The sequence below is a fragment of the Merops nubicus genome, unplaced genomic scaffold (genome assembly GCF_000691845.1).
Source record: "Merops nubicus isolate BGI_N331 unplaced genomic scaffold, ASM69184v1 scaffold5715, whole genome shotgun sequence".
NCBI lineage: Eukaryota > Metazoa > Chordata > Aves > Coraciiformes > Meropidae > Merops > Merops nubicus.
Window position 1 is genome coordinate 24631 of NW_008607492.1, and position 26722 is coordinate 51352.

The 26722-nt window shown below is 47.1% G+C and overlaps 1 protein-coding gene across 1 annotated transcript in view; it reads right to left on the reverse strand.

The window, feature by feature from the left end:
• Positions 1–9690: 9690 nt before the first annotated feature.
• Positions 9691–26722, reverse strand: part of GSG1L (GSG1-like) — a 51280-nt gene continuing 34248 nt past the window's right edge. Inside the window, exons 5-7 of the mRNA XM_008939947.1 lie at positions 22858–23025; positions 16720–16787; positions 9691–9713 (exon numbers count right to left, since the gene is read on the reverse strand). Of these exons, the coding sequence (XP_008938195.1) occupies positions 9691–9713; positions 16720–16787; positions 22858–23025 (259 nt within the window). The remainder of the gene's footprint in view (positions 9714–16719; positions 16788–22857; positions 23026–26722) is intronic.

Below are 26722 nucleotides of genomic sequence, written 5' to 3' on the forward strand. Positions count from 1 at the left end.
TCAGCAGGAGTGTGCACAGTGAGGTGGCTCAATGTTGTCAAAAGCATGACCAAGGAAAAGGAAGGATTAATATGAATTCTTACTGAAGCCTTTTATGCAAATTCTTAAGTTTTGCCCAGTTCTAATTTCTAAGCCACACAAAACCCTTTGTCACAGTTCTCACCTTGACCTGTGCTGTGATTTGCTTTAGGAGGGTTGGATCAAGATAACAGAAATTAGATCTATTTTTTTTTTTTTGTCCCTCAATGACACTGAGAAGGGCAGAGGATAAAGAAATAATCAGCAAGCAACTACATGTCATGCTGTTGACTTTCTGATCTTTAAAAAAAGATATTTTTATCAGTCTTCAAATTGTAATCTGAAAACTGATGCCTTTGAAGACCTGCAACTCCTGTTTTCGGTTCCTGCCTTTTTTGGGGTTTAATCCAGTAGAACATAGATAGCAGTGAGAAGCACTTGTGCAAAGGGAGTGAGGGATGCCAGACTGGTCACACAGCCAGGAGCCTGACAGTGGGACTGGGAGTTGTGACTGGACAGAGATCCTGTATACCAGGAAACCCACTGGAGTGACCAGAGCCAGGACTTGCTGCCAGTGATGGTGTGAAGATGAGAGTTGTTGGATGTGCCTCTAGACTGGTGCGGGGGGTATAGTAAGTGATTAGAGTCCAAACTAGCAGTGATGGGAGCAGCCACATTGTGCAGGGATGCCTTGGGCTGGCCTCTGTTTTGGGGCTGCTGAGCTCTTAACAGGAGCCACTCTTCTGGTGGGAGTCACTGAAGTAGCCAAATCTCTTCCAGAATTCTTTGAAAAATGTGAACTAGGAACACAGTGCCCAGTGATGGCACCACCAGCACTGTGGGCTCTGACTGTGCACACTGCAGCACTTGAAGCACCTTCCTGTATCCCCTTGGAGCCTTTTTTTTATGTCTTATCTTTGAGCTGCATCATTATGCTTAGGTCACTCCTTTTGCCTTCCAAAACAGTCCTGAAGGTCCTCTTCAGAACCACTGTTCTTTGTCTTGCAGGTGGGACCAGCCTGGTTTTTCTCTTCAGGTGTAATGCTCAGATGTGTTACAACATGAGTTTGAGCTCCTCTAGATTCCCACGTGTAGGGCACTTGCTGTCTGACCTGTGGTGTCCCCAACCCCTGTGATGAGAGCCCAGTGGCTCCTGTTTGCCTGGGGCCCTGGTGTCTAGGGGTGCTGGTGCTGCACATCAGCCTGCTTGGCTACTGTCCATTCCAGAATGCTGCCCAGATAAATGCTCATTTTGGAGATGTGCACTGACACATCTCCTCTAATAAGCAGAGAGGGGGTGTAACCTGCTGGAGAAACGTTTCCTTCCAGTTGAGTGCTGATATCCTGGTAGTCAGAGCACAAGGCGGGTTCCTCAGTGGTTGCTTTGCCCATTTCTGTGACTATTTGCTTGTTTGTTGAGAAATGACTTACAGCCCACGTGTGACACAAACATCCCTTTATCATGCAGCATGTATCACCCTAATGGAATTCTGTCAGCTGAGGATAAAATGTGGACTGAGAAAGCAATTACAGAGTGAATCTCCTAGCTGCAGGAAGAGCTGGGGATGGGGATGGGGACAGAGTGCCCTGGTGGAGTAATATCCTGTCTGACTGGCCTCTAAATCTTGCTGGGAAGAGATCAATTCCCCCCCAGGTCTAACAGCACCAGCCACTCGGGCTCAGGCCCCTGGGAAGTGCTGCACTGTTGAGACCCAGTCACAAAAGGAAACATTTGCAATTTGTGAGGTCTTGCTTACTGACCTAGAAATTCCTGGAATGGAGGAATAAAGGCTACACACCTTCTGTCTGATGGCTCTTTGGTGTTTCTGTTCTTAGCTCCTGGGTGGAGGAGAGGACTGACTGTCCCAGTGGGCAGCAGGGTAGGAGTGGCCCAGCCTGGGCTATTGCTTCCAACACGACATAGTCCTCCACCCATAGTTCACTGCTTTGGCTCTAAAGAGGAGAGGAAATCCACCAGCTCAGGATCTGCTAGCAGCCTTCCCAGGTATGCTGTTCCTTTCTGAAAGGTCCCAATTATCCAGTGAGAGCACAGCGAAATCCTGCCTTTAGCTTTCAACTCAAGAGCTCTTTGGAGTGACTAAAAGCATCTTGACTCACAAATTCTTAGTGTGTCCCTGGTCTATTGCTCACAGAGCTTCTGATAAATGTCAGTATGCACAGGCTCTGTGCAGTTGTCCTGAGAGGATGGGTGTTCTGGGGGACCACACACCTAGGGAGACATATCAGACAGTTGCAATTCAGTTGTGTTCAACTCTTTCCTCTTACTTGTATGTGGTCTGTGTTTCAGAGCTTGGTTGCTTGTGTTCCTTAGCTCACCTGGATCTGACTGGAAAAGGAGCTTCACAGGGGTTTTTTGAAAGTTCATTATGTTATTAATGAACTATAATATTCATTATGTTATACATTAGTTCATGTGGAGGTGAATGTCAGAGAAAGCTAAAGGAACTTGGAAGTAGCCAAGTCTCCAGCTTCTCAGCAAAGAAGCCAGTGGCTTCCTGAAGGAGTCAGGGTGGTGCAGTGCTGAAAAGGGAGTTTTGGGTGTGGACACTGCACCTCAGGAGCACTGTAAGGGCCAGGAGAAGCCTGGTGCTGAGCTGCTGCCTGCAGAGGGTGAGCCCAGCTGAGTGTCATGGTCTGAACTGATCTCCAGCTGGAGCCCAGCCCACAGAGCTGGAGCTCAGGCAGCTCTTGGGTCCAAGGCTCAGGTGGAAAGCAAGCGTGGTGGGCATGGGGGTGTAGGGGAATACAGAAACAGCTGCTGTGGCTCTGAGGGTTTCTCAGGGAAATGACTTTTCACTGGAAAAGGGAGATGATCCCTGTGGTAAAGATAATGAACTGGGAGCAGTTGAGCCCTTTGATCTTTTTCACTAAGATTCCTCTCCTCCTGATGGCAGGACAAGGTGGTGATGATGAAGGGCCCAGATCAGTGTGGATAAGGCTTTTGGCATTGCAGGAAGGTCATCTCTGCTGGCGTCATCTAGCTGTAGAATAATACATTTGGTCTCCCAGCTATAATTTCAGATTTGCAGATTAGCAAGTCTTATGATCTGCCTCTTTCCTGGTCTGCTGGAGGCACAGCTAAAAATAGAGCAAGAAGCAAAGCTACCTGAAAATGGTATAAGCCTAAACAGTGGTAAAAGCTGCTCTGCAGGGAGTGTTGGTCCTGGCTTGTTTCCAAAGGGATGTTTCTGGGTGACTTGCTCTGTCCTGGAAATGGTTTGGTAAGGATTAGCTGGTGAACCCATGGATCAAACTGACATTCCCATTACCAACAGATCTGTCTGTGGCCAGAATTCGTGGAGAAGGAAGAGGGGTGCTAGTAAGACTTTTCATTATGCTTAACTTGGTCAGAGGGATGAGATAGCTTCTGTTATTTGTCTCTCTGGGATGCTAACCTAGCTGAATATTAACACAAAATGGGAGAACTGATCAAAACCCACTGACCCAGCAAAACCTTGATCTGTATCTTAATCACTCTCTGGGCCACTGATAAAAACATACTCTTCACACTAAATCTGCAAGAAGCTCAGATCTGCATTTCTCAGTACAGCACTTGGGTACATCAGTGCATGCTCTATCCTTGTGTACTCTCTGAAGTCCTTCAGGATCCCTCAGTGTCACTCCTGCTCCTGGAGAAGTAGCAGTAAGGGCCTAGGGAGACCTGCACCTTGGTCATCTGCTTGTGGTCTGAGATCAAGGGTCAGGGGATGACTTGCTGGACACTTATTGCCTGTCAAACTCCAAGGGCAGGAGAGTTCTGCAAGGGAGGGCTCCAGCTCCTTGTCAAAAAATAAGCATCTATATGGATATAAGAAATGGAAAAGGACCTCCAGAGGGTGTTTCACCTTGGGAAACAAAAATTATACATTTAATGTGGAAATTACCAAAGATTATACATTTAATGTGGAAATTACTGAAGTCAGGTTGAATGGGAGTGTGCCAGATGAACTAGGTATATGAATGTGTGGAGAAGGTATCGTGAGAAGGAGACAGTCAGGTAGGAAGAGTGGAGAAAGGGATTAATGGCAATTAATGGTACCACTTAAACACCTGTGACTCAGATTTCAATCCAGATGATGCCTGTAATTTGTGTAAAGAAAGGGCCTTCTAAACCAGTGCCACAGAAACTTTGCAGTTTATCTTCTTCCTCTGCTGATGCAGATGTAAATTACGCTTCTCCGGGCTGATTAGCCCGTGGAGAGCTGCTGTCTAAATCCTCTCTCAGCACAGTGCTTTGGGGACAGGGTAAGTGCTCAGGTTTAGCTGTGGTGGAGCTGATCCAGTGATTCCAGTGTAGGTTGGTTCCTTGGCTTCTTTCTGTTTCATGTTTGTTGTATTGCACTGGTTTAGTTTTTGCAACACAGATTTTATTGTTGTTTCTTTTACCAGAACGCTGCATGATCAAAGGGATTGGCCCAGTGGACATCCAGAGGCTCTTTCCAGCCTAAATTATTCTGTGATTCTCTGATCAGTATAGATCAGGACCCTTTGTTTAACATAACTTAGCTGCTGTATAATCTGTTCTGCCAACTGAAGCCTACTGAGCCACAGGATGGTGAATATTAATATGTTGCTTATTTAATGCCATCAATCAGTGCAAAGCACAGATTGCCCGAGGCTGGGAGAAGTATTCATGTCCTCACACGTCTGACTAGACAGCTGCTCCTAGGGGTGGCACAGGGGAGGACAACCTGTGCCAGGGCTCTGAGGTCCTCAGGTTCCATGCAGGGATGAATACAGAACAGACAGTGCATGTTGCCTGAATGAGTGTAATGCTAACGACTCTGCAACTGGAGGATGGCAAACGTGGTGTCTATAGCTAAGAAAGGGAAGGAAAAGAATCATTTGGTCTGGCGTTGGGACTTCAGACTTGGGAGTATGTGTTGAAGGGAAAAAATGGAGTTATAGTTTAATGGGGAATAGGTGGAATACGACACGGATTTATAGATTCATTTTTCACTGTGTGGCTGGTTGTCTTCTCTCTCTGTCTCCCTAAAAGTGAATGAAGGTGATAACATTTTGGGTAGAAGGCTTGCTGAGGCTAAGGAGCAATGCAGGCACGGTGCAAATCAGTATGAATTGTCCAAGAACAATAGCTGCATCTTTTTAACTGTCAGAATAATGGGCCTGTGTAATTGCCTTTCTGTCTGAATACCAGGCAGCAAGACCTAAAGTCTTAAGACAGAGCATGCTTATAACAGGACATTTCTGGCAAGCACAGGATGCTAAAACTGAAAGAAAAAAGATAAAATGCTTTCAGGCTGGTGTGTTTGAGATCCTGCTGTCTTACTTCTGTTTTGCTGACTCAGTTTTGTTACCCTCCAAGGAGAAGGGATCTTTCTGCAGGTGTAGGCGTCCAGCCCTCACCCTCATGTTGTGTTAGGAGTGGGTGACTGCAGGAAAAAAATAGACTGGATGCAGAAAAGCTCTTCAGAAGTGTGGGGGAGATGACAGCTGTGTTTTTCTCCCCAGCAAAGCCAGGTGAGCAAAGCTAGCAAGGAAAGCTAAGGCTTCCAAAAGGGTGAGAGGACTTCGTGATGCACAGGAACATAAACAGCAGGAGGTGCTCAGGAAAATGAGCAGAATATTAGTGGATTTTTCTCCCTGTAGAAAACACAGGGAAGGTGGCTCAAGTACTGGAGGTAATCATGAAAATGCAGCTAATGTAGTAACGCAGTTAGAAACCATCTCCACGGAGGCAGAGCTGCCTTCAGGGTACAAAAGCAGCAGAGGAAAGGAGTCTGTAAAGGATAACTGTGGTGGGGATGCCCTGTTGTTCTTCTCACAGGTCCCTTGCAGCTGATCCCTTGGGGCTACCGTGGCAGTAGTCCCACTGTGGACAGACTCTAGGACTCAGGAGTTGCAGGCACCTAATAATAAAATGTGGAAGGTCTGACAGGACTGGCCAGCTCTGGCTGGATTCAAATAACCTGGAAGCTCCACTGGAGTGGCTAAAAGCTGTGACTATCAGTGTAAAAGACCTCATGCACGTCTGGTCATCATCCCCTAAAATGGGCAGGAGTGATTCATACCACAACTGATCACAAAGGAGGACCCTTGAACCTGAAAGGGACCCAGATCTGACAACATTTAACAGAACCAGCCTTGATGAGGCAAGGCTAATAACGATAATGCACAGGGCTGTGCTGGACTTTGTCACTAGTAGGCATGAGAAGAACAAGGCTAAAAGACCATCTGAGTATATTGTCTGGACTGATGAACATGAGAAGCCAAGAGCCTGTTCTTATAGGGACAACTGGTTAGGATTTGACAGGCAGGTTGGGCAGGCAATGCAGCGTATGGAGGCCGATCTTCCAGACACCTCTGGTGCATTCTCCTGGGTTGTGTCCACTGGAGATGATGGAAAGCTCTGATGAGAGACCTCAGAGAGTCAGGGCTCTGGTCTGTCACAGAACAGCACATCTGGAGCAGTGCCTGTGAGTTCTGTGAGAGCTTCTTCCCACCCAGCTGGACCAAAGGGACACGTTTCCCTACGAAGAAGAGCCACGGAATCGGAGATGAAATGCTTGCAGGGTGGGGGTGCTGCTGTGGGACAGGAGCATCCCTTCCATGAAGCACAGAGCCTTCCAGATGATTTGTGGTCATCCAGTGTGGTGCTCATCAGGGCATGTGAGTTATTCTGAGGGAACACTGCGTCTCCAGCCATCCTACAATCACCTCTGTGCTGGAGCTGTCTGCACATCAGCTTGTAAGTAGAATAAATTACTAATGACAAGGAGCTTTAAAAACCATGTTTGTGAGCCCAGCAGAGAGTACAGCTAGACCACGCTGAAGGACAGGTAGGATCTCTCAGACTGCCCCCTCCCATCTCCACAGATGTCTGGAGCTGTGGTGACAGGAGGAGGGATCTCCTTGGATTTTTTTTTTTTTTTTTTTTTTTTGTAATTTTTTTTTTTTTTTCTCCTCTCTGTTTTTGGAATATGCTCATGAAGTGGGTTGTGTCCCCCAGAGGGACAGGTAGGCTGACCTCCCAGGTCACCTTCTGGTGGCCTCTCCACCCTCGGTGGCCTGGCAGGTAGCAGCAGTGTGCAGGACAGGTGTGCTCTGGAGTTTGGTGTCTTTGTCACAGCGAGACCAGGGGAGTGACAGCTTCCAAGGAGTGTCAATGACTCTCTGAAAGGGGGTGGCTGAACCAGTGGGACTGGGAAGCAGTATCTTCCACCAGTGCTGAGCAAGCTGCCACAAGGCCATCCCTCCACTCCTCCACCCTTACCAGATCTTCACAAGGCCAGCCCTGTGAGCAGAACCTGATGGACAAGCAGATGTCCATCCATGGTGCTCTGCTGGGTCCCAGACAGGGAGGAAGGAGCTCCAGGGCCATTTTCCTCTCTCATGAGCAGCAGGTTCCACAGCAGCACCCACCTTGGGGGGTCTCTGCAAGGGGCCACTCTTCCAGCACCATAGTTGTGGGAAGGCAAAGCACAGTTGTTCATGTATGAGCTGGCCTGTAGCTCAGCCATCGGGGGCTGATGGGGGTCACAGCCCCTTGCCTGTTTCTCTGGTGGGATGGAGATTTGAGGGCATATTTTGCCCTGGCCCCCAGTTACCTGGCAGGGAGACCTGCTCGGGTGGGCTGCAGCTGCTGACCTCTGCACCCTGGTTTTCCCCCCGTGTACCCCGGGGTGCAGATGGGCAGAGGTGGGTGGGTTGCAGGTCTCATCCCAGTGTATAGTCAAGTTATGGTTGATTTGATGTGCAAAGCATTTTTAGAGGGGGGAAAAAAAAAAAAAAACAGGCACGATTTTCTAACAAGTAATGTCATTTAATGAATGATATACTCTATAAAATAGAAACTACCCAGATGCTGGTTGGTTGGTCTGTTTGAGGCTGGGAGAAGGCCCTTGCTGGGACATATAATGCCTTCCCTGGATTCTTTTGTTGGCATTTGTAGTTGCTGGAAAGAAGGAAATGTCCATATATTGAAAGAGACACTAAGGGGGCTTTATTTTCTCTAAAACATGGAAAGTATGCAGAGTGCCTTCCCACCCTGTCTCACTGGGCAAGTGGCATGAAGGGCTCAGAGCTCACCAAGACCTTTACAGGTGATTCATACCTAAAAGGGACAGACTCAACCAACAGTACCTACCACAGTTCAGTCCTCTAGAATCATTGGAGGCTTCCCACCTTGCAGAGCACCTTGCAGGCTCTGGTGTCATTGCAGTTCTTTCTGGATGCTTTGCTGCACGTGTTGTGTCTCTTCCCTCAAGGTCTGGCTGCTGATTCCAGGGAATATGCTCTTCAGGATGTCACAGTACACCGTGTACAGCTCCGGGTCTATCTTGGGCAGGGAGCAGGAGTTGCAGGCCTGCTCAGTCACCGAGTGCTGTAGCAAGTAGACATCACTGAAGAGAGCAGTTAGGATCTTGTGTGCAGCCCTGTAAGGGTCATCTTCAGACTGCACCATGGCCTTGAGCTCCACCAGGGTGTAGCCGTTGTAGCGCTTGCTGTCCTCGGCCAGGGGCTGCACAGTCTCACCAATGTGCCTCACCTTCCACCTCAGGCATTTCAGTTCTCCTTTCACATCCTCGAGTTCTTTCTCCATGGCTTGAAATTCCTTTGTGGTTACGAATCTCCTGCCAAGGAAAGAAGTAGCAGACACAGTGTGGAGCTGAGAGGCTCAGAGAGGGAGATCAACCCGGCGTGCCTGGGGTTGGACCACAGAGACACCAGCCAGCCTTGCCACTGGACACCATCCCCAGCTCTTATCTCTTGGACTTCTAGCAGAATGACTCTGCTGTTACTAGGTACAGGGAGAGATGTGGAAGGAGATGTGGAAGGAATGAGGCATCTCTGCCCTGTTAGCTTAGGCTGACCTGGCCCAGGAATGGTCTGTAGTCAGGTCTGGAGAGCTCAGTGGATGTGTGGAAAACATGGAGTTTTGCTTCTTGGCTAACAGGGTTTAGCAGGGTAGATACTGGGAAGCAAACACTGTGAACAACTAAATCATAGAAGATATTTAAATTTATGTGTGAGGGGCTCTTAATGACTTCATACCAAGTTGAGTCATTTGAGGAGTTAAGCGTGTGCATGGTCTGGATACATACCTTTCATGACCAGGGTCTTCCAGGTCTGCTTCAAACCCCTTCCCTATATTCTCTAATCCAGTTTCAGAATAGGCAGGAGACTGGGAGCTGTCTTCAGGAGCCATTGCTGCTGGAGGCCTTGTGCTTTTCCTGCTGCGGGTCAGGGTGTGGTCTGGTGTTGAAGCTGGTAGGTTCTGTGCTGCGTGAGGACAGAAGGTGTAGAAGGAAGCTGCACTCATCCCTGGGCTGAGTGGAGAGGAGGCAGAGGATGGCTGAGCCTTGGCTGAGCTGGGTGTCACACTGAGCCTGGGGCTGGCTGGGCAAGGGGCTGGAACAGTCCTTGCTCCCAGGGGGCTGGAACAAAATATTGCTAAATTTTGATCTCTTTGCTCAAATAGTTGAGGGTTTGGTGATTCTCCTGGGACCAGTCTAGTGATGGAGGAGGCAATGTCCAGCTGGGTTTGGTCCTGAACCATGGAGAGCTGGCTGGTGGGTTCTGATGAAAGTGAAGCGCTGCTGGATGGGTCGCTGGAAGAGCTTGACAGAGCGAATGGGGGAATGTTCTGAGCACTATGGTCACTCCTGCTCCTCTGTGTGCTAGTGACATTTAGAGCTGGGTGTTGTGAAGCCCTAAAGAGAGACAAACACACGCTTTTTCCTCTGGACTGGGTTAAAGGCTTATAAAACATTTTTAGGCTTATTTTGGGACAATTATTTTGAAGCCTGGTTCCCATGACTGCATTTCCCCATAGGCTGATTGGCTTCTCATGTCTGTATAAAACTCTCTGCTTGTCTTGACCAAGAGCCAAGTGTTTGAGAATAAGACATGTGAGCTCAGGACCAGTTCCTCCCTGGTGCCAGCTGAGTGTTTGTCACGTATCATCAGTGTGACAATGACTGACACGTTGGTGTTCTCCTTCCCAAAAGTCAGAGCTCTGCAAGAACCAAGGATTTAGTGCCAGGGAAGGACAGGGAGGGAGGTAAACTACTGACATGACTGTGACAAACTCCAGCATGAATGCAAGAGGATAAAACCTGGCTTGAAGGTTGCCACAGCACCTGCCCTTGATCATCCATGCCCAGAGTGAAGAGCTGCCTTCACCTTGGACCCCCACGCTGTAGTCTCCTGGTAGCTCTGAGTGGTTACCCAGTGAATTAGGGGATGAACAAACAGGCAAGATAAAAAGAGAAGGGCAGTGCAGAAGGACATCATTGCTCCTGTGGTGGCACTGTAGGATAGATCTTTTATACAGCTTGGTCTGTTAAGGTCTTTTCTCTGAATCCTTAGGCTGTAGACAGTGAAGAGAGCTGACCAGCTCTTTGAGGTGTCTGGAAATGCCAGTTGCATGGGATGCCAGACCACCTCTCCTGAATATGAGGAAAAATCTCAATATTTTTTCATTGGTTTGAGAAGACTGATGGCAAGAGAAGAAAGATACACCCCTTTAGACTGGATTTGTCCTGATGGGTAGAGAATGCAGCTAGAAATGCCTTGGGCTTGAAAGGGAATACAAACACACCCACTGTGCAGATCATGACTCAGGATTTCTAACAGCCAAAGGACATGACCAACTTTTGTAGCAGTACCCATCACCAAGTCAGTCTTCTTGTCCATCTGGGATAGACACATTCCTCTTGTGGTGGAAGACAGCCCAGAATCTTGGTCTGGATGGGTTATACAAGATCTAGTGCATGAAGTCCTGTCCTGTTAGCATTGGTGGCTTGAAGTAGCTACATATTCACTTCTCTGCCTTTCTCAGTGTTGGATACAATTAAACACCAAATCTTTAAGGTCCTAGCGGGCATGCCTCACACCTATTGGCTTTAATAGGGTTAAGGCCTTGGTGAGATCACAGCTTAATTATCAGGTTTAAATCCAAGTCAGAGTTTTTCTAATTGGAAAAGAAAACAGTAATAGAGCTACTGAATAAATACAGAGCCAAAAAAGCATAAAATGAGTTATATAAAAGGCAGGAGAGAAAACAGGAATACATGTCAGGGGGATCCCCCTTCCCCAGCAAAGCCTTGCTCTCATGAGCTGACTGAGCAAGGATAGAAGAGAAGAATTGGAAAGGACATACAAGGAAAAGCTTCTTCACCCTGAGGGTGTTCAAACACTGGGACGGAGGCCAAGGGACACATTGGGATCTCCATCCTTGGAGGTATTCAGAGCTCAACTGGACAAGGAACTAAGCAGCCAGACTCAACCTGGTCTAACAGACATGCCGTGAGCAATGGGCTGGACCGAAGTCCTCCAGAGGTCCTGTCCACCTTCTGTTGTTCTGTGATTCTACCTGACCATGAAAATAACTTCTTTCCCCCACAACTTCCCTTCAGCTTCTCACTTTTGAGTGCCACCTCCCCAGCCTTCTCTTCCATTGGAGCCTTTGGGCTGTCCCCTTCCACAGGGACCTTGTAGTGCCTCTTGCAGGAGAGTCTCTCCTAAATAAAAAGGTTTTTAAAGGAGAAGCAGTGTTCCTTGCAGCCCTCTGGCTCAGATGGGTTGCTGCCCTCTTTGCACAAGTCAGAACTGGTAGCTCAGGCCCTTGGAGGAGTGGGCTGTGGGAGCGAGGGCAGCCTGGGGCTGCTGGGCATCTTGGTTGTGTTGCCTTTGTCAACAGAGCTGCTGTTCCTCAGTCTCTCCTTCCAGCAGGGCATGATGGCCTCCAGCATGTTTGGTCATGCTGTGGAGGCGTTCAGAAAGTTGGGATTTGGCACCGAGGAAGCTGGTGGTTCATTTCTTGCCAGAGAGACTCAGAAACCTGGTAAACTCGTGAGGATCTAGAGCCAGAGCTTCTGGCTGGAGAAGTGCGTGCAGATGGAGAGGGAGCTGGCTGTGGGCTGCTCTGGGGGCAGGAAGAGGACTGGAAAAGGGTGATCTTCTGGCACAAAGAACACAAAATGAGTGGCTATTTCTATCAGAGCTGCATCTCAGGCATTCCTTAACCTTCACTACAAAATCCCACCTTCAGGAGCTACTTTTTGCTGTAGCAAAGTATAAGGAACTGATTCTGACAGAAGCAAACCCCACTTTAAGGCAATCCAAACAAAACTAAAATGTAACCTTTTTTTGTTGAAAATATACCTATTTGTCCTCAAATATCTTGCAGTGTAAAACTTAAGTGAGCAACCCTCCCTACCTGTGTTCTTGGGGGAGGGAATACAATATGCAGAGTAATTGAGAGGTTATCTGGGTGCATATACAATCTGAAATGCTGCATTTCACACCTTGAGCAGTGATGGACAGAACTGGCTTTTTTTTGGTGGGGTTTTTGGGGTTGGGTTTTTTGCATAAATCCAGGATTAACTCTAGAAGATAGAACATTAATTGAAAGATGCAATTTAAGAAAGTGACAGAGAGCACGTTTCATAACTAATCTCCCTAAAATTTATGTAAGAAATGTTTCCAATTCACCTGTGTGAAGCTAAAGGAAACATAAAGTGATAACACTTTCTATAATACTTTTTTTGCTTTCCTTTTTCACCTGTTAATTTTCACTGGCTGTGGTGCTAAACAGAGGACTGAATTTACTTTTATCATCATGCTTATCTCAAGCCGAGAAGCTGGTTGCTTAAGAAGCAGTCTGAAGCTTGTTAAAGCAAAAGGTCAGTCTGGATGTTAGCAGAGGTGAATAAGGGTAGGACGGAGACCTCTAACTTAGGAGTTTCCTAGTGGGCAAGGATTTTCCTGGAGACAGGAGTGACATTCCCCTTGCTTTCAGTATAGCAAGGCTGGGGTTTACATCTGTAACCGTGGTGCTTTATCAGAGGGATTTTTTTTTCCACATGTTTTTATGTTGTGAATCACTATGAACTGAATAAATTCCAGCAAGAACTGCAAGACCTGGAGTTGAAATCAATGCTGACATGAAATAGGAAGGTGATTGCAGCTGTCAGGTACCTCCACAAGGAGAAACCTTGACACAACTTTGAGCGACACTTCAAATGCGTCAAGCCCTTGTTGTCTGCCTTCCCCCAGCCCTGTGCTGCTCAGCATATAAAGCATGTTCCCCGTTGTCAGAGTGACCTTGGCTGCTGTCTGTGCCTTGCCCTCTCCAGCTGAGCTTGTGCAATAGACTTTTTTTGCAGCACTGAATTTGGAGACATTTGAAAGTTGCCTGCAAATCCAGCACCACTTTCCTCCTGTGGCACATGGGACCAAGCAAAACCAGTGGATATCCTTTTTTTTTTTATTAATAATTTCCACCGTGTTTTCAATCTCAAGTTCTTCTGGTGATCTTGTTGGAGTAGAAAAAAAAATTAGAATATCCTTTAAAATGCAGCACTGAGGGGCTGGCTGCATAACTCTGATTGCAGTCAGCCGGGGTGGGAGGCTGGTGGAAGAGCTGTGGGCTGGACCCTGAGCAAGTGCCTGCAGGGTGATGATAAGGCAGGAAAATTATTTCCTGCAAGGCCTGCTCTTTGTTAGATGGCTCTCCTAAAATGCCTACACTGCTGAAACAGTGACTGTATTGTTTTAATGCTGAAGTAGTTTTGAATAGGCTTTCAGCTTTGTGCAAGAAAAGCTGGACCCTGGGTTTATCTGTCTCAGATAACAACCAAGGCTTTTAGCCACAGACAGGAAGAACACGCTGTCTGCTGAGCTACCCACCTCCTCTTTGGCTTTGCTGCCGTACCTGTCCCTCCTTGTCCTTTGTGACATTTCTCCTGCCTCTCTCTTGTTCTACATCTATCATCTGTATCCCTCCCAACCGTACTGTGGGCTCCAGGCACATTGATGTAGGCAGCAGGCTCGTCACAGTAATGCCTAGTACTGGGAGAAAGCTGGAGAAGAGCATGGAGGTGCCATGGACATGAAAATATCTGAAATCAGGTACAGTTGCTGTCTGGAGCAACTGCACGACCTGTGCATTGAGCTCTTCCAGCCCTGCACATCTGGAAGAACAAGTTCAGACCTCCAAGGTCAAAAAAAAGATAGCAAATAGACTATAAAGGCTGTTTAAAGCTTTGCCATGGAAATATTAATTTTGATATGAATGAAACAAGACTGGGGATGTTGGATGTAGAGGGGCCAGAGCCTTATGTTTGCATGGGAAGGCAGCTTGGTGAGAGCAGAGGATGCCAATTCATAACTAGAGCTCCCTGAAGCTGTTCTTAGCCCAGCTCAGACAAGTTTAAACCCTATTAAAGGAAAAATATAGTTCAGGGGTGGATGTTAAATGTTATAATATAGAATTAGAAAAACCTACTATTGCATTGCCCTGATCAAGACTCCTCTGGAACAAAGTTTCTGATTAAATTTATCATTCAAGGCCACTTCTCAAAACAGATAATTTAGTCTCACCAACAGAGGAACCTGAGATCCTGGCCTGGCACAAGGCCCTTTGTGCTACCTGTGGTCTCACAGTGCTCCTGGGCTGCTCACAAACCTTTAGGACTCTCTCTTCTAAAATCACCTGGCCAGCTGCTGTTTGTCTTCTAAAATTGCTCACTCATGTTCTTTTATTGAAAGTTTTCACCATTTCCCTCTACAGCAGCAGCTCTCCCGAATAATCCTTGCCAGATCCAGTCCAACAAGGACCAGAGCTCTGGTTTGTCTTTGTGGAAGGACAGAAAAAAGTGTGAAGTCTGAGGATGGGTGAATATTCCTTACATGGTGTTGAGTTCCAAGAGAATTTCTAAGTGAGGGCAGCTGACAAGTCCCTCAGGGAATGGAATGCTGCTTGAAGCCAGCAGCAGAAATAACTTCTGGTGTTATGTCCTCATGTCCTACTGGTACAGGACCCCCTCTGTGTGAAGAGTTAAAAAAAAAAACCTCAAACTGATCTGCTGGCATTTGCTCTGCTATTGGAATGCAGGTGGTGAGTTGACCAAGCAATGGTGAGGACTTGGGCTGCTCTATGTGACATGCCCTCCCCTTGCTCACAAGCAAGCCCCTGGACAACTAAAGGGCCAGCATAATCTTTGTGGCTGCTTTGGCTGTAGGAAAGCTCTTCTCATGTTGTTCTCTTGCCATTAACAGCTCTCTGCTGGCCATGAGCCCGTTGCATGGGGAATGTGAGAGAGAGTGGGAGTGCATGAAGCTAGAAACAACATTAGGGAGAACCCTCTGATCAGGTAGAGGCCAGTTATGGCTTGATGGAGCTTGTTCCACGAACAACACTTTCATCTGAAGGCTTTGTGCCATCCTGAGCAGCAGTAACTAATGTGTTTTCCTCCCTAATAAGCATGAATAATGAAGGTTCTGATGCTTAAGCTGGATTCATAAATAAACTGTGAGCTGAGAGCAGAACTTCACTCATGTCACTTTATTAATATTGATCTGAGTTCATTACAGAAGGTAACTGATGTGAAGCTGGAACTGATGTAATAGTGAAGAATGGCCACTGTTCTTTAACCTGATCCTGCACTTCTTGTTGGGCTGTTGGCTTCCACAACGCTGGCAGCAGACCTCTGGAGGTAAGCTGTGCCTGTGAAACCAAAGCTCTGGGGCAGGGCTGGGCACAGGACCAATACAGCCTTCCTTCTGTTCCTTGGAACACCTAATGCCAGGAGTTATTTGTTCTTTGAAACAGGTTTTTGGAAGGCCTTCATAATGAAATAAGCACATTTGAGTGCTAGCCAGCAGCTTGGCAGGTAGGGAATTCTCCTGGGAAATATGACCCAGATGAAGTTTGTATGAATTAATACTTTCAGGCCTGTGAAAAATGAAGGCTGTGGATCTGCCTGTGGAAAGGTCCATAGCTGGCATGACATTTTCACAGAGCAGGAGTTACCATGTGAGGCAATACCAACCCAAGCTGGAGAGCAGTGCTAGCACTGTCATGCCTTTGGGGAGACCACCTGCAGTGACATGGGACCAGAAAGCTGCTCCAGCAGGTCTGAAGAGCGGGCTCAGGACCCTGGGTTATTAGGGTTATAGACACCAAGCTTCCATGACTATGGGGCTGAGATGAGCACCTCAGCAAGACAGAGGCAGGAAAATGCTATGAGGTTTCCAAATGTCCACAGCGTGGAGTCAGCAAGTCATTCTCCCAAGTCTCCCTCCTGCTCGAATGAAGAATCACTTGCTTTCTTTGCAAGGAAATAGATGCATGAAACAGCACACATCTTCCCTGGGGAGTGAAGGAAAAGCAGAGTGTTCAGGGCAGGAGCCATGCTCCACAACTGCTCTGTACATTGGACCACTGGTTCCCATAGATTAAAGTAGGATTTTTTTTCAAACTCTGAATAAAAGCATAGCAATTCTCTGAGTAAGGGCAAGAAATGGCATTAATTATACTAATGTTATTGTCTACCAAAGCTGCTTTCAATCATTTTTATATTCAATAGCATGCATCATCATAAACTGGTGATAAATATAGATGAAAAAAAGATAGTGATAATGAAAGTTATACAGGTGTAAATTAGAGCATATTTTTAAACTACTATGAAGTCACAGCTTCTGCAGATAACATAGAATTATAGGCTGTGTGCACATCCTAAACTGAATCCTGGAGAATTTTGTACTGTTCATATGCTAGTTGATTATCATCTGGGCAAAGCTGTCTGGGAGGGTTACAAACCTCTGTTTCCATAGCTTCCTACTCCAAACCTTATTCTTAACCCCAGGGAGCCAGCGTGGGGATGGTACAAGCCATTGTGTATCGGACAGATCCGAGCCATTGTCACTTACTATTTGGGGAGCAGCTATGGAGGCACTGTAACCTCAGGTCCCCAGCCTCAGCCCTCTCCTCCTCAGTCCTGGAAAAGAGAATATAGAAGTAGCACCTTTAACAGAAACAAAAGCTGCTCCCAATGGTACAGAAATGGAAGGTTCAAAACCAACAAGAGTACAACATACCTGGGCTCCTCCATCTATAGCCAGCCAGGCCCATTATGGAGCTCGTGATGGTCTCGGGAAGGACTTGGTCCCATTGGCTTTGCCCCTCTTGGGGGAAAGCCCAAGTCAAGAGGCCATGGGGAATAGAACTGAGGGGCTCAGGGCTGTGTCTTTCCAGCTCTTTAAGTGTTTGGGTCTAAGAGCATGGGGCAGTACGTGTGTGTTGGAAGTGGGGGTGTTGCTAGTGCTACACCATCTAAGTGCCAGTCCGTGTGATTGTCCAGAAGGAACGGCTCTGCAGATAAACCTTCCTGTGTTGCAGAATAAATCCAAGGCAGAACGTTACACTCCTCCCTGTGTGCCAATGAAAGGTGAATTTTAGGTGGGAAATTCTCACTGGTCTCAGTGTGGGAAGATACTGACCCTGTAAGTGGTCAGTAGCTCAAAACCTGTTGAGATGTCTAGGTGACCAAGGAGGAAATCAGAGCAAAAGGTTGGCATGTCTTTGGGAAGCATTGATGTGATCTGCACAACATCTTATATGAATACAATGGAGTCAGAGAAAGAAAGTTCTGAGTAAGATGCATTAGAAGAACGTACAAAAAAGGAAAAAAATAGCACATGCAAATGGTAATTTGAGAAGTTCTATTTCCTGTGGTGTTGGGAATAGTTCTTATTATCTCTGCAATAGCTTTGGTCCTGTCGTCTGTTTCAAACTGCTCCTAGCACTTCAAAGCTGCTTTTTCTACCCCTGCAGAGACATTGCATCTGCACTGGTATCAACACCAGTCTGAACTCAGTTCACTCTAGAATCTCACCAGTAACATCTGCCCGATTTTGGGTTGGTTTTGCAGACCAGAATAAGAGCTCAGTCAGCAAGAAAACTGTTGTGAAATCAGCTGTGATGCCATAATGGGTGTTGAGCTGGCAAAAGCTGTGCTGTGGGTGAGTGAGCTGTGGAAGGCTGAGTCCTCCAGATCCACTTCCAGCATACAAATGTAGCTTTAGCAGCCCCTGATAAGTGAGATTTGCTTCTCTCACCTGAGGAGCACCAGGCTCTTTAGCAGAGTGGAGACAGGGCTGTGCTGCTCTGCAGGGTCTCCTCCCAGGGGTGCTGGGGTGGGCTCACCTGAACCTCAGCTGCAGGGGCTTCAGTTCCAGTGGGACACAGCAGCCCTGGCCTCATGCAGCCTGACCAGCCATGGAGGGCTTCCCAAAAGCTGCTACTTCTTCTCTTGGCAGCAGTAAAAGAGGGCAATGGGTAACTCAAGTGTTCTTGTATCACCTCACTAACTTTTATTCCTGCCCAGGGCAGTGACTAGCTCTCCACTAGGATTTGATGTCCACCCTTTCAGGCCTCCTATCCCTGACCCCAGGATTACCAATCCCCACAAACGTTCACCCCAAGCTGCTGCCTTCTTTTGCCCCAGATCTCACCCCCTTACAGCTACAGCTGCCCTTTTGAGCTGCTTGTGAGCCTTATTTTCTCATGGCCTCCCAGGTCTGGTTGTGCAGGGTAGGGAGGCAAGGAAGGGGTGTCAGGGCATGACCCCACTGTGGAGCAGGTAGTGACAAGGGACAGTGGTCCTGGAACCACTCTCTGTGTGCTGCAGGGCTTTACAGAAGCCAAATAGCTGGGCTAGTGGGAGAGGAGAAGCTCCTGGCACACTGACATGCCTTTAACTGACCCATTTGGCTTATCAGACTGGGTAGGAAAGAACAAAGAATCCCTGTCTCTTTGACTTCTCTGGAAGGCTCCTCAGAGCAAAGGAAGCAGGAAGGTAAGTGGAGGGTTCCTCCTCTGCTACCTGGGGAGAGCTGTAGACAATGGACCATGCTCAAGATCATATGGGGCAAGAGTATTAGTATGAAACAGAGCAGAAAGAGAAACTGAGAGGGAAGAAAGAGAGAAACCAGTTACAAACCTAATAAACTAAAATATTGAGAAAGATGAGCAGAAGTCAGACAAACACTTAGTTAAAAGGGAAATGAGAGAAAAAGGGAGGACAACCAGTAATAGGACAGACTGGTAGCTGATGTGTGGCAGATAATTCTATTGACAGTTGTATAGGACACTTAATATGTGAATCACACCTCCAAGCCTGTATGATTTACCTGTTATGCTTTTATGCTTAATCTGAGGGCTATCATATCTTTTATATCTGAAGAGCTGTAATATCTTTTGATTTTGTGAACTACAGAGTTTATTTTGTCTGTGCTTTTCAAAGTATCCCAGGCCTGGGAAGGAAATAATTGTTGAATATAACACCATGAATCTTTGAAATTATTTTTAGCAGCAGTTCAAATGTTTTCTCAGTGGTAGAAACAGTAAGATGGTTAGCTGCTGAGAGACAAAATCTGTGTCTTTGCAGTTGGAGGTCACCAGAGAATCTGACTGTCTCTGTGTAAGCTGTCTCTGTTTCCAACTTGGTTGTGCTTGTATGGAAGAAGGTAGGTTTAGGTTAGCTGTAAGAAAGAAAATCTTGACTGTGAGGGTGGTGAGACCCGGGAACAGGATGCTGGGAGATGCTGTGGCTGCCCCATCTCTGGAAATGTTCAAGGTCAAGGAGCGATCTGGTGTGATGGGAGGTGTCCCTGCCCATGGCAAGGGGTTTGGAACTAGATGATCTTTAAGGTCTCTTCCAACCCAAACCATTCTGTGCTTTGATGTGTGGACTTAAGGCTGGATAGTTTTTATGTGCAAGTTAAGGTGGAGTCAAACCAGCCTGTGGAGCAGCATTGGGAGTTACACCTATTCATGTGATTTTAAAGGTCCTTCTTCCCAGCTGAAGCAATTCTTAGGATGCAGAGACTGAAGGTAACAAGCAGCAGCACTGCAGAAGGCTGACCTGCTAGGGGAGAGGATGGGGAGGAGCTGATGGAGGAGGAGGGGGTCAGGACAGCAAGCCATGCACTGGTGTGGCTCATCCCCTGCATCTCCTGCACTGCTGGTGAATGTGCTGCACACTTGTTGAACTGGGAACTCTAAAGGGAGCATTTCACCTCTTCCATCTAGTGTAAGTCTCTAGTAAATCTTTTGTTGTTATACACAGTAACATGCAATTAAAATTAAGGGAAATACAAGGAGATTGTGTTTGACAAAGTACTTGCAAGATGAGCAGTGTTTGACTGTCAGTAGTTTTGATAAAGGAAATTTATTCTCTGGGAGCAGGGCCCTGTTTTTCCAACAAAAAACTTTTATCAGGCAAAATGGGGCTAGTGCTTTTCTTCCCTATCTCGCAGAAGATAAACTGCAGCTGCTGGGAATACTGATAAAGCTTTAACTTTCACCAGAAATACATTGCTCTTAGAAAACTGCCTAGTGCATCAAGTCTATCCAGCACAGAGGCTGGATGTGTGTTCAGCGTGTGCTGGATGTGTGCTGAGGCAAAGGAACGTGCAGAAAGAGCAGTGATATGTACAAAGTGACTGGGAAGAAGAAAGGCTGGAGGGTTTTATTTATGAGAGATGAAGAAGAACACGGAGGTGTCGGAGTGGGAGGGAATGTGAAGTGTCCCTGGGGAGATGCACAGGAAGGAAAGAGAACTTAAGTTGTTTTCTGTTTGTGCAAAGGAAGGTTGGAGCTGGGGGATGTTGTTGTGTGCTTGCTGGGACAGCTGGCACCCATGGCTTGTAGCAGCACTCTGTTCCAAATTGATGATCCCTGGGACCCCTTTGGTCTCAGAGTATTCCCAGGTCACAGTAGTGAGGCTGAGCATGAGTCTACTAACTTGAACAACCATGAGGCTGTAATGCTGTACAGCTTTAAATCTCTGGAATGATCCCATGGTAACACTGTCTCTGGGTTTCTTATAGAACAATTAAAATAATGTGATATAAAAAAAGAAAGTAATAATCATGAAGTTTGGGAACAGCCCGTGCTTGAGCTGTTTGCCAAGTGTGTGTGGAGGGGCTTGGAGGATGTGACCAACAAGTGAATTGCTCACACAGATTCAAAATGGGTGAGGAAGCTGGAGGGGAGAGCAAAATATGACAGCCCAGTCCTAAGGCAAGTGGTGGAGACAAAGCTACTGTCTCTGTACGCTGGTCAGGGTGGCTCTGACCAGTACCCAGAGCAGTCATGGGTCCAGGCAGTTCTCTGTGCACATTGCCTGGTATGGAGCTTCTGCTGAACGACACGAGTGGTAAGAGTTACACCCCACACTGGTTTGTACTGGCCAAGGTGGGACTTGTCACTTGGCTTGGAATTATTCGTCTCTGGGTGGGTAAGTTCAAACCTTCCTCCTGTGAGACATGCAAAAGCCTTGATGCTGCATTTGGCTTGTTCTCATTGCTGGGGGCCCCTCACCTCTTTATGTGGCATCTTGGGGTGAAGGTCTCAGATTCGAGTCGTTCAACATGGGTTTGATTGTTTTGTGTGGTGTGGATGTGGGTGTATGTAAAAATGGAGGGGGGGGGGGGGGGGGGGGATGGGGGTGATTGAAAAATGGGGGGGGGGGGGGTTGTGTAATATGGTGAGTTCAGAGGAATCACAAAAGCCCTGTGTGAGATAAAGAGGGGGTTACTGTCCTTTATGCCATTAATGTTGGTTGGTTGTTTTCCAGAAAGGGCAGTAGTGGTACTTTGTCCAGTTTTCTTAGCAGTTCCCAAAGTAACTCACCATATTCTGCTGCTTACAACTCTGCCAGACTCTCATCTGCAACCCTCACTTGAACAACTCTGCTGTCTGGTTTCCCTTGGCTGACTGGTTTCCCTCACTGACTGTTGATGTCTCCTGAGGCACGTGCTGACCACTTCCTCCTCACTGGGATTGGTTTGGGTTTTTTCTCACACACAGTCACTATCATCTCTAAATACAAAACTAGGAAAAATCGTGGTTGTTTGAACAATTTATCTCATCCTTCCAGACTGTCTGGAAGGTAGAGTGAAAACTTGGAAGTTGGCAGAGGAGTAACTGGAACAACAGAGACTCTTAGCTGAGGCTGGGTAACTAAAGCGAAGCAATAAGCATGGAAGTTCTCTCCTTATTCCTGCTCAGGAGAGCTCCTGACTTTGCTACTGAAATGTCTGATTTAAAATCTGCTGTCTCCTCAGCTTCCCAACAGCTCTCTTCCACCTCTGAGAAGCTGCCACATTGGTCAGAAAAACAAGAATGAACCCTTCTTGTATTTTCTCTCCCCAAAATATCTTTACATTACTTTAGACAATAGACTTTTGGTGAGGATTCTCTGTGCTTCAGCTTCTCCTTCCATGAAGGTAGCCCTATGGAGTCCATCACACACCTCTGCTGTGTGAGGGCAATGTCTGTTCCTCACAGTCTGCAATTTTAAGCAAAGCCTTAAACCTCTCATGAAAGAATGAGGGCAGCAGGTATCCCAGTAGAGCAGCATGGGTAGTGTGTGGTGAGAGGCAGAGTGAAGGAGCATCTCTGGACCCTCAAGGCTCAAGAGAGGACTTAGAAACCATCTAAGACCCTGGTAGCAGTGTGGGTGGCACTGTGTGGCTGTTTATGTCATGCAGTATGATGTATGTATGACATTTGTGTGGAGGAGCTCAGGAGGATGGGCTTGGAGGAGCCTAGCATGGGTTGTAGGCATGTGGCTATGGAAGATGACAATTCCACAGTGGCCTAGTGGTGCCTGGAGAATGTCTCAGCAGCTGTTAGGATTATTGGGACGTGCCCATTACGTGTGCTGAGAAAGGATGACTATAACACTTGTTATGTCTCCACAGTTTTTGCCTTTCCAGAGAGGGAGAATTGCATTGGTACACAGCTTATGAATCCCTATGATCCAATGCGTCCTGTAAGGACTTGTCAGTCTTGTGTTTTAATGAGTGTCTAAGAAAAGGCAGGCACAGGGACACCACAAAATTTAGGAAAAACCCAAATCCAAGAGCATCCTTTGTGTTCGTCTTTAACGTACAACCTCTCCAAGTGTCTCAGAGCCCTCACCCCCGTGTGCGGAGGTGGGTGCGAGCCTGGCAGAGTTCACGGGAACCTCCACTGACAGAGGGACTGACTGCACTGACCTTTCTCTGAAGTACTTGATGGCTTCCTGGTCTAGGAAGTTCTGCTCTTCTCGGAAGCCCTGCTCAAAGATTTTGCGCTTGTGTCTGAACTCAATGACAGTCTTAGTGTAAGAGTTCAGGGTGGTGACAGAAGCAGCCATGCAGCAGGTGAAGGAGCCCCAGGCCAGGCTGTGGAGAGAGAAACCAGCAGACAGAGCTGGGTTAAGACAGCAGCTCACGTTGTAGTCCTGATGCTAAGAGATACACGCAGCCCGGGCCGTGGTGACAAACCCACTCTCCTCCCCTCACCTCGGATGCAGGTGGGATGCTGGGCTAGGGGCTGGGAGCAACCTTCATCCCATGGAGGACCCCATGGGAGGGTGCTAACATGAACACTGAGCCAAATGTCTCTGGATTTCCCTCTGAAACATTTCGGAGCCTTGCAGACAAGTGCTAACATCCACAGAGCACAGTGAACCCCTGGAAGGAGCAATGCCCCAGAGGACATGACTTTTGGACCAGTGGAACTTCTCCAGCACCTGTGGGGGACTGCCTGCACATTGCTATTGCAGGGATGGTTTCTATTCTGTTTGGTTTTTTTAATGCCTTCATCAGATTACTGTATTTCCTTCTTTCCTAGCTCATGGACATTTCTAGCATTCCTGGCCTGAGTCTGGTTTCTGAAATCCTGACCAAAATAGAAGACAGCACTTCCATTTTGGGGAGACATCCAATGTGGGGGCAGTGCCCCACGTGTGCAGGCAGTGCTGGTCAGCCAGCCACGGGGCAACTGTGACTACCAACCAGGAGGGCAGGGAGACAGAGGGAGAAGGAAAGGGGGAGAAAAAAATGACTGCCCCAAGCCAGGCTGGAGCAGCAGCAAGTGTTGTCCTGGGTCTGCAAGGAGAGGTCAGCTGGGAGCAGAACAAGACTTTACCTCATTGATCTCAAATCCAGATGTGGTTGTGGTGCCCTCATGGCCCCAGGGTGTTTAGGTGCTTTTTGAGCATGAAATGGGGCTACAAAAAAAAGGCACTGAATTCCTCCTCTTGTCTGCAGAGCTCAACTGTGCTCAGGCTCCTCTTGATGTCACACAGACCACCAGCTCCAGTTACACAGAGTTGATGGTGGCTTCCTAACTAATTTGGATTAACCTAATCATCTGTGTCAGCTGCACACTTTACCTGCTTCTTGCCTTAGCTTTCTGGAGAACCAAGCTGAACACTGATGTATATTATGCAGACAAGAAAGAAAGCAGCCACAGTGGTTTATCTTATAAATACACATTATCAGCAGAGCCCTCAGCATGAGCTATTTTCCAATTCTGCAAAGCATCTGCAGACAAGGAAACAGTTTCTCATTGCAAATTAGGCAAAACTTGGAAAAGAACACATATTCATGAACTGAAAAACCTGGGAAAGAAAACGGTTCAAGTGAAGAGAAATGGCTCATTTCAATTATTTAAGAATTCAGTGCATGGCAAGTCCTGGAGGAACTGCCATGGCCAAGAAGTGCGGGGGGCAGCCCCTCTCCTAGTGCTTTGTGAGCCCATTTGCCAGATGCAATGAAATGAGAAGGAAGTGCAGCCAACCCTGGGGTGAAGATGTTCCATTAGGTTTCCCACAGCTGGGTGGAGAAGTGGAAAGGGAACCCATGCCATGTCCAGGCACAGGGAAGCCTGGCAAAGTGTCCTCTTCCTGCACGGAGCGTGTGGAAAAGCTCCAAGAGCTCCAACCACTTCCAGCTGGGCTGTGGAGCAGCCTGAAGCCAGCTGAACCCACCTGCTTCACTGTGCCCAGGGAGTGACTTGGGGAGAAACAGCACTCTGCAAAGTTTCTGATCATTTCTAATCATTAACTCAGAAATGCTGAAAGCTTTGGATAAGGAAATACAGAATGAAGGCTCTCAATGTGACCTCAGGTCTGGCATCTGGTAAAGCATAATAATAAGAATTAGGATTGATATGGTTTTGATTTTATAGACCCTGGTTAAACATTTAGGTGTAAAGAGTGGTTGCCCTGTGAGTTATGTTCTACCTTAGGTGATGGCCTGTAACAACACTGCCCCTCCATGCCAGCTGTGCCCTGGGTGGGGGGGGACTGTTAGCTGTGGTGCCCCTGGTATATGAGCCCAGGGCTGTGCTCTCAAGTTCCTCTGTGGCTTGAACAACTCAGGTTTTGTGTTTGTTTTCCTTCTAAAAAAGCCAAGGGACCCTCAGAGCCACAGAAGCCCCCTGCCTGGAGAAACCCCTGGCCCACCCCTGGCTTGTGCCAGAGCACGGACCAACCTCCAGGCTTGGCCAATGGCTTGGGAATGAGGTAAGAGAAGAGGGACCAAGCAGTTTGTGTTCAACCCTGGGACATCTGGGCAGATCACAGGCAGCCCTTCCTCATTCTGGAGAGGTATTTTTGGCATGCTCTTTGGATAGAGGGGAAATAGTCACAGGAAGAGCAGATTTTCTGTTGGTGCCTGGGGAATGGGTGGCCATCTAGGTCTCCACTCGTGGCCTTTGGCTCTTGGCCATGGGGAGGCTGTTGCCTGGCCCCACTTCTCAGTGGGGTGACAGCTCCCTGTGCTCTGGCCAGTTGTCTAGTGGGATGCTGCAGTGGCACTTTTGGAGGCTGTAAATAATGCTGATGTTTGCACTACTGGTTCAGGGCTGTTCAAAGCTCAGCACCTGCCCCCAGATGGAGCAGAAAGGAATTCCTACATGTACAGAGTGTCCAAACTCCACCAGGCTGGGGTGGCATCTGTTTCCAAGGCTTCTTAGAGAAGGTGCTGAAGTCTGGGCAGTGCCAGGGGAGTTGTAGCTCTCTAGAGGTTCAGGGTTAGCTTGAAGGAAGATGCCTTGCTTTTGCTGTGTTGACTTTCAGACCTTCCTTTGCCAGCTCTGCTAACCAGCCACTGGAATGGTAGGAGGAACCCCACAGCTGTCCTCAGGCTGCTGAGCTCCACGGCAGGCTGGGAATGCTGCTGCTCTTCACTGGTCTTTGAACCAAAGCCTGCTGTGCCCTGGCTCTGGCTGCCCAGGCTGGGCTGGGACCTGGTGGTGGCTAGGAGTGCTTTACTATGCTAGACATTCAACACCACCCTGAATTCTGAGCATTGCAGTAAATTATAAAATAGATTGCTGAAGACAAAATAATAGAGAATATGCCTTATTGTTTAAGTATATTAATTATGCAATTAGTATGACAGAATAGTTATAAATATTTATACAAATATAAATATGTGAATGCATTATATTCACAGGTTCATCATAGGCAATAAATATTCATTACTGATACAGAATAAGCTGCATTTTAATTAGAATGCAATATATATATTTGCAACATGTTACTAAAATGTTAGTAACTCTTCCTATGAACCAGTAGAGTGAAGGGAGAAGGGAAGAGACTAAGAATTCCCTGCAGTGCTGTGCATGAGAAGCATTTGTATTTATTTATTGGTATTAGCAAAGGTTACTGCTTCTGCTTTGAGATGGAATGAAAATAAAATGCTATATTTAGAAGTGAAAAAGAAGAAAGTATTTTCCCTAGCCATCCAAACAGGCTGGTGCCTCCAGAGGCATCTGAGTGTTGTTTGCAGGTATTTTTATTCCCCACAGTCTCCTACTCTTAAGCTTCTTATAAACTTGCCAGCAATATAACACAGTTGATGTGTCTTGGCCAAATTATTTTTATGTGATTTTTTTTTTTTTTAGAAGCTAAACAGAAATGATAAAAAATAAATCTCTCCAGAATGTGATGTCCATTTTCCCAAGCCTTCTTCCCATGATCCACAGGGAAGTATCATGGAGCTAGGAGCATTTATATCCTCTTCTGCATTTGTATTATGAAGTTGCACTAGTAGGTTCAACTAAGACATTAATTAAAAACCAAAAGAA